At 36.9% G+C, this 12,577-nt stretch overlaps 1 protein-coding gene across 1 annotated transcript; it reads left to right on the top strand.

Moving 5' to 3' along the window:
* The first annotated feature begins 8,066 nt into the window (after positions 1 to 8,066).
* LOC104088215 (equilibrative nucleotide transporter 1-like) lies at positions 8,067 to 11,240 on the top strand. The gene is made up of 2 exons (XM_009592861.4): positions 8,067 to 8,923; positions 10,429 to 11,240. Exons 1-2 carry the CDS (start codon positions 8,398 to 8,400, stop codon positions 11,160 to 11,162), a joined length of 1,260 nt encoding a protein of 419 aa, XP_009591156.1. The 5' UTR covers positions 8,067 to 8,397; the 3' UTR covers positions 11,163 to 11,240.
* The last annotated feature ends 1,337 nt before the right edge of the window (positions 11,241 to 12,577 follow it).

Below are 12,577 nucleotides of genomic sequence, written 5' to 3'. Positions count from 1 at the left end.
ATAAGTACCCACTACCAAGGATAGATGACTTGTTTGACCAATTGCAAGATGCTAGGTACTTCTCCAAAATTGATTTACGATCCGAGTATCACCAATTGAAGATCTGGGAGCGGGATATTCCGAAAACAGCTTTTAGGACCCGGTATGGGCATTTTGAGTTTCTAGTGATGTCTTTTGGGCTAACAAATGCCCCATGAGCCTTCATGAATCTTATGAATCGAGATTTTAAGCCATTCCTCGACTCTTTTGTGACAGTGTTTATTGACGATATTCTTGTATATTCACTAACTCCAGAAGACCATGTCGATCATCTCAGGGTAGTTCTACAAACCCTACATCAGCACCAGTTATATGCAAAGTTTTCAAAGTGTGAATTTTGTCTTGAATCGGTCATATTATTAGGTCATGTAGTCTCTAGTGAGGGAATTAAGGTTGATCCTCAGAAAATTTTAGCTGTGAAGAATTGGTCGAGGCCTAAAACTCCAACAGAGATTCGCAGTTTCTTAGGATTAGCTGGATATTATAGAAAGTTTGTGGAGGGGTTTTCTACTCTTGCCTCTCCATTGACTAAATTGACATAGAAGGCAATTAAGTTCCAATGGTCAGATGCTTGTGAAAAGAGTTTCCAGGAATTGAAAGCAAGATTGACTACGGCACCGGTGTTGACTCTACCAGAGGGTATAGATGGATTTGTGATATATTGTGATGCTTCAAGAATCGGGCTTGGATGTGTATTAATGCAACATGGAAAGGTTAAAGCTTATGCTTCTAGGCAACTCAAGAATCATGAAAAGAACTATCCAACACATGATTTAGAACTCGCGACAGTGGTATTTACATTGAAAATTTGGCGTCATTATTTATATGGGGTCCATGTGGATATATTCACGGACCATAAGAGCCTTCAATATATTTTAAAGCAGAAGGAATTGAATCTGAGGCAGAGAAGATGGCTTGAGTTACTTAAGGACTACGACATTGATATTCTATATCATCCGGGAAAGGCCAATGTTGTGGCAGATGCTCTTAGCCAGAAATCTATGGGTAGTTTGGCTTACTTGGAGGCATATCAAAGGCCATTGGCCAAGGAAGTTCACCGATTGGCAGTTTGGGAGTTCGTCTTGTGGACTCTAGTGAAGGATGGGTAATTGTGCAAAATAGGGCTGAATCATCGCTTGTTGTGGAAGTCAAAGAGAAACAATACAACGATCCATTATTGGTGCAATTGAAAGAGGGGATTCATAAACATAAGACCATGGACTTTTCTCTTGGCATGGATTATGATACATTAAGGTACCAAGGGTGACTATGTGTTCCAAACATGGATGGTCTCCGTGAAAGAATTATGACTGAAGCTCACACTTCTAGGTATTCCGTGCACACAGGTTCTACAAAAATGTATCATGATCTTAAGGAAGTCTATTGGTGGAATGATATGAAGAGGAATGTGCAGACTTTGTGGCAAGATGTCCGAATTGTCAGCAAGTGAAGGCCGAACACCAAAGGCCTGGTGGGTTGGCACAGAACATAGAAATTCCAATGTGAAAATGAAAAATGATTAATATGGACTTTGTGGTAGGATTACCACGCACTCCGCGCAAGTTTGACTCAATTTGTGTGATTGTGGATCGACTCACGAAATCAGCACACTTTTTGCCGGTTAAGTCTACTGACACAGCGGAGCAGTATGATCAGTTGTATATCAAAGAAATAGTCAGGTTGCATGGCACCCCAGTTTCCATCATTTATGATCGGGGAGCACAATTCACTGCTAATGTTTGGAAGAAATTTCAGCAAGGTTTGGGTATTCAGGTGAATCTTAGTACAGCTTTTCACCTGCAGACTGACGGGCAGGCAGAACGAACTATTCAAACTCTTGAGGATATGTTGCACGCTTGTGTTCTAGACTTCAAAGGTAGCTGGGATGATCATTTACCACTCATAGAATTTGCATACAACAATAGCTATCATGCTAGCATTCATATGGAACTGTTCGAGGCTTTATATGGTAGGAGATGTAGATCTCTCATTGGGTGGTTCGAAATTGAGGAGCCAGAGTTGATAGGGCCATACCTTGTGCATCAGGCCATGGAAAAAGTTAAAATCATTAAGGAGCAATTGAAGACTGCTTAGAGTCGTCAGAAATCCTATTCGGATGTTCGTCGTAGGGATTTGGAGTTCAAAGAAGATGATTGGGTATTCTTGAAAGTTTCCACTATGAAAGGGGTAATGCGATTTGGTAAGAAAGGGAAATTGAGTCTGAGGTATGTCGGACCGTACAAAATCATTCAGAGGATCGGTGAGGTGGTGTACAAGCTTGAGCTACCACCTGAGATATCATTAGTACACCCGGTGTTTCATATGTCTATGTTGAAGAAAGTAGTTGGAGATCCGACACTCATTGTTTCGGTTGAGACTATTGAGGTAAATGAGAAATTGACTTATGAAGAGATTCTGGTTTCTATTGTTGATCGACAAGTTCGAAAATTGAGAAATAAAGAAATTTTCTCCGTGAAAGTGTTGTGGCGAAACCAACAGGTTGAAGAGGCTACTTGGGAGGCCGAGGAAGAAATGAAGAAAAAGTATCCTTATTTATTTGAATAACTTTGTATTTATGAGTTGTGCCTTATGAAAATGCTAACAGATACTTTCTATGAATTTTGTATGATTTGTACATTTGATGTTAAGGGTGTTCCGTTCTGGTAATATAATTGCATGTGAGGCCACAGTTGGTGTTGTTTTGTGTTATGTTACATTGTTGGATTATGTATATGCTGTTAGGATGTGTTTCTGGGGCTCTCTGGCAGGTGGATAGGCCAAATTTCAGGGGAAACTCTGGCGAAATATTTGGAAATTTAGGGAATTAGTCAAATTTGGGGCTCCTAGTGTGTGGTATGAAAAACTGAGTTGCATAAGATGCTAATAAGAGATTTTTACCCTCATTCAAGGACGAATGATCCTAAGTGAGGGAGAATGTAAGGTCCCGTAAAATTTTGCAAAGGAAAAATAATATTTCATAGTGCCGGACCAGGCTCACGTGTTTGTCTTGCCGCGGCTCGGACTTTTTGGGTTGAACAATGCAACGGAAAGTAAAGGAAACTTTTTGACAGAAAAGTGCGCTTCTGCGGTCCATTATGCAACCGCAGAATCACTCTGCGGGCCGCATAATGGCCGCAGAAGTGAGACAGAAGAGGGTCAGTCTGGAAGCAATTATGCGGTCGACTATGCAACCGCATAACTGTTCTGCAGTGCATTATGCGACCACAAAACAGTTATGCGGACCGCATAGTGATCGCAGACACAGATAGATTTTTGGTTGTTTTGGTCAGCAATTATGCGACCGATATGCTCTCCGCATATTGATTATGCGATCGCAGACCTTGTTCTAGAGCTCCATTTTTGGATTTTTTAAAACCCGGCCCTACTTCGTTAAATACACGTTTTGGGCCATTTTTGAGCTACAATCTGATATTTTTAGAGTGAGAGAGAGTGCCCTAGAGTGAGAAGGTGTTCTTCAATAATTGTTCTTCAATTCATGCTCAAATTTTGGAAGATTAAGAAAGGAAACTCACTAGGTCTTTATCCTAGAGGTAAGATTCTACACTCTAACTCTCAATTTCGAATTTTGTCTAGAAATGGGTAAGTAGCAAGATAATTTTTGGGGCATAAGAGTTGTTTATTTAACATATATGTGTTATCAAAGGGTGTAGGAAGATTATTGAGCTAAAAATGGTAAAGATTGGGTTTTGGGATGATGGAATCCACCATGAAAAGACCTTGAAACCTTATGCACACCTAGTGTTTGATAAAATGCTCAAATGAGCTAGAACCATGATCATCTTCCTAATTTTGGTTCAATTTATTATATTCCAAAAATAGATTGAAGTTGCTAAGAATTTCGGAATATTTTAGAGTTTAAGGAAGCTCGATTGAGGTATGTTGGCTTAACACTCTTCTCTTAGAATTTGATCCCACGATATTCATGTAAATTATGTAAGTCCCGAGTGATTCATTATAAAATTTGCTATTCCGAGTAAGATTGGGTTGAAAGATATATGTTCAACAAGTATCCCAAATGCTTTATTCATGTTATGTTACCAATTGAGGATGTGTTAAAATATGGGTTGTGCATTAATAATATTTTGACTTTAAGTCAAGTTCAAACGAGGGCTATTATGCCAAATTTTATGAAATATCTCTATGTGCCTTAGACTCTAAATTGCTCACATGTGTACTACACATCTTGATTTGAATTGTATTTGTTGTTGATGATAATGATGATAATTAAAATTGAAAAGGTGAGCATGAAATACTAAATATGGCCAACGTGCCAAGAATGATCTTATAATTATGGCCATTAGTGTCAATGAAATGAAAAGATGTGAAAGCAATATAAAATGCGATGATTGATATAAAAAGGTTGATGTCTCGAATAAGACAGCCTAGTCGATCGGGTCGCAATCGGATACCATGTCACACACATGGTGGTGATTGTGCTAGAAATTGTAATTGAAATTGAGATTTTGGTTGATTCTCTAATGAGATAGCGTAGCCGATCGGGTTGTGATCGGACTCCGTGCCAAAATTACGGTGGTATTAGTATTGATAGTAATTGTGGTTGATTTTCTAATGAGATAGCCTAACCGATCGGGTCGTGATCGGACTCCGTGCTAAACTTACTGTGGTATTGGTATTGATAGTAATTGTGGTTGATTCTCTAATGAGATAGCCTAGCCGATCGGGTCGTGATCGGACTCCATGCTAAAATTATGGTATTGGTATTGATAGTAATTGTGGTTGATGTCTCTAATGAGATAGCCTAGTCGATCGGGTCGTGATCGGACTCCGTGATGAGAGTACGTTGGTACTAGTTTTGTGAATAATAGTATTGTGGATAATGATATATCGATACTGAAAATCTTCCAATGTGAGATATGAAAATTAATTTGAACACTGTCTTGATCCTAAAATGAGGTTTGATGTTGATTAAGGCTTTCATTGATATTATGACAATCTTGTTTGTATTATTTGTCATTCTATTGAGAGGGTGTTTAGTTATACATACTAGTGCTATTCGATAGTACTAACTTCCCTTTTTTCGGGGGCGCTGCATCTTTAAATGGATGCAGGTGGTTCCACATCAGGAGATATTGATCAGTGATAGTAGTACACCTTCTTCCCAGCTGACTTGGTGAGCCTCACTTCATCCCGGGGTCATGTATCTTTTGTACTTTGTGTATTCGGTTTGAGGTATAGCCGGGGCTGTCTTGCAGGCATTATCATTGTACTCTTCTTTATATAGAGAGGCTCCGTAGACATAGTGTGGGTGATTTATTGGTGCTGGGAAAGACAAACTACGTTATGTTGTGGTTATATTACTTGTTCTATTTAAGACGTTAAAAATGATGGAACTATTGGTAATGAATTGATATTGTGGACATGAACATCTTTTTGTCTAATTAATGAAAATATGTATTATCTTCATTCGTGGATGAGTTTGGGCAGAAGAAAATCTAACAGGCTTGCTCGGTCGGGTTCACTCGGTTGAGCGTCGGTCGCGCTCCTCGGTTTTAGGGCATGACATAAGGAACCAAGTGTTTCGATTTTAACCCCAACTCTTCCAAATCTCGAACTAACCAACCCCGCAGGTCATAAAACAGTAAAAGCACGTACGAGAAGACTTATTTAGGGGAACGAGATTCTAGAAAGCAAAACGATCGGCCGGGTCGTTACACTCGTGGAGCAAATTTTTAATCAATTTAAGGTTTTAATACAATTCTTATCTATTTAAGCATTACATTATCAATATTTTCATCTAACGTTACACACTTCATTTGTAGACTAAGTGTGCCTGGGAGGACCGGCATAACAGTGTCATTCTTGCAAATTTTGAGTTCAAATATCGTAAGACACTATCCGATTCCTTCTATTCTGCTCGAAAGAAGACCAAGAAGTCTTCATGGGTTCTACCGCACATATGGGAGGATCTGCTGAGGCAGTGGACCACTGAGAAGTTCGAGAAGAAGAGTGAACGGGGAAAGAAGGTTCGAGAGGAGACTACTGGTAATTCCTTAAAATATTTAATTCTATATATATCAAACTATATTTATATATTTTAATTTAGTTAACATGTTTTATTATATTTGTAGGAAAAATAATATGGGAGGAAGATGACTCATGATGAGTTCTTCATGGAGACTCACATTCGGAAGAAAAAGGCACTGACAGATCCAACTAGATGGGTCGAGGACCGGGCGGAGACTACATATATAAGTTTCATAACTACTATAACTTGAAATTAATGTTTATAATATTATATAGTTAATAATTGTCTATCTTCTAAATAAAGGGTCGCTACAATATTAATGTGGAGGAGTACACTAAGAGCTTGCCATCGAATGAGCAAGGCGAGCGACCACCCATTTCCGACGAAGAAGCGCAGAAGATATGGTTGGATGTTGTCAGTCGTCCTAAAAAAGGGATAGCATACGGCCTTCCAGAGAGATCATGTCGACGCTACAGGGCTGGATTGTAAGGAATACGAACTTCGGCCCAAGGCGAGGCAATTGATAGGTCGACTATCTCGTCTATGGAGAAGAAGATCGCAAAGCTGACAACAGAGCTTGAAGAGACAAAGGCTAGAGAACAAAAGAGAGATAAATAATTTGATACCCTTTAAGTTCATCTAGAAAAGAGGGACCAACAATTTAATCTCTTTCAAGGTCAGCTGGCCAATCTTCTTGCTAGTGGTGCTTTCCCCATTCTCCGGTCTCGTGAGCCTTCCCCAGATGCTAGTCCTTCTCGTCGTAATCCTTCGAACCGTGCCGACGATGAAGTTTCTAGTAGTGAAGATGGAGGTGATGCAATACAAAACACTCATTGAATGATGTTTGAACTTTTAACTTGTGAAACATTTTGTTTTGGGTATTATGTTTTGTTAATATAGTTTAGTGGAGATGGAGATGATGTTTTGTTAATAATATAGTTTTGATAGTTGTTATTATTGTTGTTATTATTGTTAATATTGTTGATATTGGTTGAATGGCAGCAATGTAATGCTGCCATTATAGGTGATTGGGTGTTGGCAGGTGGTGCAGCTATAAAACAGCTGCATTCTGCCAAAAACATACCCAGAAAATCGACCGCCTATCGACCGAAGTCGGTCGGAACTGTTCATTTGAATTTTCCAAAAATTCAAAGTTACCGATCGATTTCGGTCGGAATTGTTAAATTTAAACATTAAATATTTTAACAATTCCGACCGACTGCGGTCGGAATTTTTAATTTTACATTTTAAATATTTTAAACATTCCGAACGAAATCGGGCGGAATTGAACAATTTTTAAAAAAATAATAATTTAAGTTCCGGCCGACGTCGGTCGCTAGTTTAAAAGTAATTTAAAATTATTTTCAAAACTACCGACCGAAGTAGGTCGGTATGATTATTTTTGTCAGATAATTTGGTCAAAGTGCGTTGACAAATACCGACCGAAATAGGTCGATAATATCGATTGACTGCGGTCGCTACCTTATTGCGATCATTCTTTTTTCGATGAATTGAAATCGGTCGATAATCAGTCAGTTTTTATTCGATTCTGACCGACTTCGATCGATTTTTGTGGACGCTTTTTGATAGTTTTTTAGTAGTGATATTATATGTACTTCTCCCTTTTTTGTAGTTCATAAATAAAATCATCTAAGAAAAATAGCTTGCATTATTAAATATTTTGTTTATATTTAAATGTCTAATTTTGATGATAGTCCATAAGGGTCTAATTATAAGTATGATAAGTGATTATTGAGACGTGCACTTAATGTGCTTAGTGGTTGTGGTGGTGTCGTGGTTAGTGTAGGCTCAACTTGATGAAGCCAATAATGAAAGGGGTGTTATATGATAATATCTATTATCTGTGACAGCTGGTCTCATTGATGCCGCCATATTAGATAAGGGGTAATATAAAAAAGAGACTTAGTCCTTCGTCAATCGCTCAAGCAGGTATGCAATTATTCTTGGTAATATAAAATATTTGATCTTGTATTATATTATGTCAATATTTTTACAAATCATACATAGTACGTCCTTACGTTAATTTCCTAATATATCAACCAAGAAAAACGTGAGGGAAACAAAAAGAGAAAAAAGCCACACACATCAGATGTGTGAAGTCCAATAAGAAAAACAAGATAATATCATATTCATACCTTCCTCCGCTATACGGTGTGAACACGCCATTTCCTTATAATTTGCTTCCTGTCCAAATGGCCCCTTTCTTTTAAAAGATTTCCCACGTTGCCCCAGAGTATCATGCAGCAAACCTTTCCACCCACTACGGCACGCCATTGACTTTCATCCTTTCTCCAAAAACTGCCCACAATCGGGAAATTACAGCACCGCCGATGGGTTCAGTCAGTAAAGACGAAGATTCTGAATCAACAACAACTCTACTGATTCCCTCATCCGATCCTAATAATATCCCCAAGGACTCATTCCACATTGCCTATGTAATCTACTTCTTCCTCGGCTCAGGTTACGTTCTCCCAAGGAACGTCTTCATCACAGCCGTTGACTACTTCACCTTCCTCTATCCAACGGTCTCAGTTGATCGTATTTTCGCCATTGTAAACATGACACTCAGTTTGGTTTGTCTGCTATTCATAGTTGGTTTTGCTAATAAGTCGAGTTGTTTTGTGAGAATTAATGTTGGGATGTTTCTGTATGTGGTGGCTTTGGTTATGGTTCCTTTGATGGATTTTTGGTATGTTAAGGGCAGAGTTGGAGTTTATGGTGGGTTCTATGTTACGGTGGGGCTTGTTGGGCTTACTGGGGCTGCAAATGGGTTGGTTCAAGGTGGAGTAATTGGGTCTGCTGGAGAGTTACCTGACAGATACATTCAGGCTACTCTAGCTGGAACAGCGGCTTCAGGTATAAATTGTTTTTTTCTATGTATAGACTGTGTAAATATAGTATGTAACTTATTAGATAAAGTAGAACTTGATAACTATTACATTGTTAGTCGGAAAAATATATAAATAACTTGCTAGCATAGTATAGTTGTTAGTTTATTTATAACTTAGATCATTTTTTTTCTTCGTTTTGTTTTATACGGTATTGTGTGAGCATGGATTTTAATATGTGAATATCGGAAGAAAATATTAAAGTAGGATTGAAATGTCGTTTGAAATAGAAAACAACGTTATCATTTATTTGGTATGTCTCCAAGATAAAAAGAGTGTCATTAAATTGTAACTAATGAAATACTAATAATAGGTTTAAATAAGATTGTCAAAAGTATCCAATTCTCGATATTAGTAATTATTCATAAGAAGAACAATCAACACGAAAATCTCCAGATACTGAAAGCCAAAGAATAAGAGGAGATTTTCTCCAAATCCCTGACTGATAACAACTTAATTGGTAATATCAATTGATTCTTTTTCTCGTTGCTAGCTTATTTAAACTAGAGACTCAGTATGTTGGGGGAATATAAGTGCTACATTATTTTCAGTTTCTCCATTGAATTTTTTTTATTTGAATGAAAAGTTTGTTGGGTTCAAGAAAGAAATGTAGTGGTGTCCTTCTCACTTTTATTTGATTGGAATTGTATATGGGGTGAAGGTACAGAATATCCACTCCACCTCATTAAGTACCTGCATTTTCTTACTAATCAGTCAATAGATTTATGTTTGAGGTTATCAAAATCTAGAGCTATACTTGATGTTTGTACTGAACATTTTTTATATGCTGGGGTTAATTAATTTTGCAAAATGATCTGTAGGAAAAATTTAAAAGCCTATTTTGCAAATGAAATTGGTTTTCACTAGTGCTCGGATTTTGTAGCAGTCTCATAAACTTATTCTTCTTCATAGACGTCAGCCTGGTATGGTTTTCCATTAGACTTCTGCTTGATATTTTTTATTGTTGAACAGGTCATCTTTGTCATGGTTTTAACTGGTTGATTTTTTCTCTTTTGGATCGAGTAAAGTTGATTTAACTGGTTGAATGTAGCTGGACTAGCTGATATTTTAGTTGATGATGACCCTGGTTCTGTCACTTTGTAATTTCCTTTCTGGTAAGCGAGAAATCTCGGATTGCCAGTGGGGCATGATTTGAAGCTCTGTAGATAATGTGTCACTTTGTAAACTCTATCATCGTATACTATTTGTTTTTCACCAAGGTGTCATTTTGAGAGTTAATTCATGCATAGATCAGTTATCAAAGGAATTTTTTATGTTTAATTCATACTAGATCACTTTGCTTCTTGTTTCAGCAATATTGTTCTTGATTGTGAACAGCTTGATATGTCTCAGTTAATGTTCAAATTCAGATTTCATCTTATTCCTACTTTTAATATGTCAGGTCTGTGGATTCAGTCGGAATGGCAAAAATTAGGGGCGTAACTGTGTCTGGACTTTTGTTCTGTGTTGCAGGTGTCCTTGTTTCGTTGCTTAGAATTTTAACAAAAGCTATTTACCCACAAGATGCTGATGGGCTGAGAAAAAGTGCAAACCTTTATTTTATTGTCAGCATTGCTATGATGATCTTGTGCACTATTCTTTATAATGTGGCATATAGGCTTCCAGTTATTAAATACTACACTGATCTTAAAACTCGGACAGTACTGAATGAGGAGAAAGAGGAGAAGGGTGGCCTAACGAGAGGATTATGGAGATCGACCTTGTGGGACATTGTTGGGACGGTAAAATGGTATGGCTTTGGAATCCTAAGCATTTATGTGGTCACTTTGTGCATATTTCCAGGATATATTACAGAGGACGTGCATTCTCAGCTTCTGAGGGATTGGTATCCGATCCTGTTGATTACTGGCTACAATGTTTTTGATCTGGTTGGGAAGTCTCTTACTTCTATATGTCTTCTTGGAAATGCTAAGGTTGCTATTTTTGCCTGCTATTCAAGGTTATTGTTTTTGCCTCTATTCTATTGTTGTTTGCACGGGCCCAAATTCTTCAGGACAGAGCTTCCAGTTACAATACTAACCTGTCTTTTGGGGCTAACTAATGGCTACCTTACTAGTGTGTTAATGATGTTGGGTTCAAAAACTGTCCGGCTGCAACATGCAGAGGTAGCTGGGTCTGTGCTTGTTTTGTTCTTAATACTTGGTCTGACAATTGGTTCTGTTATATCATGGTTATGGGCTATATAGTTTGTTGGCAGCTTGTTAACATTGGTTCAACCGAATCCATTATCAATATTCACAAGTTAGGAGTAAGGTATACGTATACATTATCCTCCTTGTGGTATTAAGGTGGTGGTGTTGTTGTTGAATCCATTGTCAATACTTAACTCCTATCAATCTACTGTGGGCATTCCATTATCAGATACATGCCCTGATATATGTCGTTTACTTATTTATTTATTTTCAATTATATGTTAACAGTTTGTCATTGGCAAATTTCAAGAAACTGCACAAAAAGAAAATGTTACGAATCAGTGGACTAAATTGCCTGAAAAGAGGATATTAAAATGGAAAAATAAATCTTTAGACACAAGACAAGGTTTCATAGAACTTCTAACCGTGAGATTTATGTATCTATCTTTCCTTCAGTTGATTTAATGATGGAGTTGTTGGGTTTTGACTCTTTTTTCCTTTCTATGTGGACATCTCAAATCTATATAGCCAATTGATGTCATATAGAGTAAGACAAGAATAAATTCCATTTGCAGAAAATAAAGACCACAAATTCGTAACTTTCGTAGGTCTTATTAATTATACTTTTAACTAGTCAATAGGTTCTCGCTTAACGCGATCAAACTTCTCTATTTAATAAAGGTAGTAATTAAAGTTATAATATTATAATAAAGAAAAAAAGTATATAATGCACACAGTATCTACTATACCCAATGCAAATACTTAGAAGTTAAAAATCAAATGTTTAAGCAAAGAATTTAAATATATTTGCAGAAAACAACCCTTGCCCCTCGATGAACAGTCCTTTCAATTGGAAAGGCTCATCATATAGTGATTATAATTTGAAGTAAATGTTATTCACGATTAGAGTCTTTTGTATTCTTAATTAAATAAATGTTGTTCACAAATAGTATCATATTATTACAAGTAATAGAATATTTATGAGTAAGAAAAAAGGAAATAAGTGGAAATCATTTACACCCTACAAACTTTGCTTAACATATCAAACTCTCTTTCTAACATTGAACAATATACATTCTCCTTCTTATATCTCAATTGGGTTTTTTTAGATGCTTATTTTATCCTTTATATTGTCAACATTCATCTCTTGTTTTTATTTCTTTTAATTATCATGATACTATTTCATTAACACATCTTTTTAAGTTTTCTAAAATTGCAGTAAAAAATGAACCATTTTCTAACGTTGTTTTATTCTCTCACATACTATTCCTTTATTCATTCATTTATTTTTATTGCAAGTGTCACGACCCCAAATTTTCTCCGTAAAATATAGTGATGGCACATAGTCTCTAAGACTAGGTAAGCCTATCAATGCGGAATATAACTGGATATAAACTGAAATTTAATCGTTAACAGTTGAATAAATAAGAACTGCAATTTAACAATTTCAACTCTCAAAACCAGGTAGG

Source organism: Nicotiana tomentosiformis, chromosome 3, assembly GCF_000390325.3.
Source record: "Nicotiana tomentosiformis chromosome 3, ASM39032v3, whole genome shotgun sequence".
In the NCBI taxonomy this organism is placed as follows: Eukaryota; Viridiplantae; Streptophyta; class Magnoliopsida; order Solanales; family Solanaceae; genus Nicotiana; species Nicotiana tomentosiformis.
The sequence above is the reverse complement of the archived record's forward strand: the minus strand, read 5'-3'. Positions and strand labels throughout refer to the sequence as shown.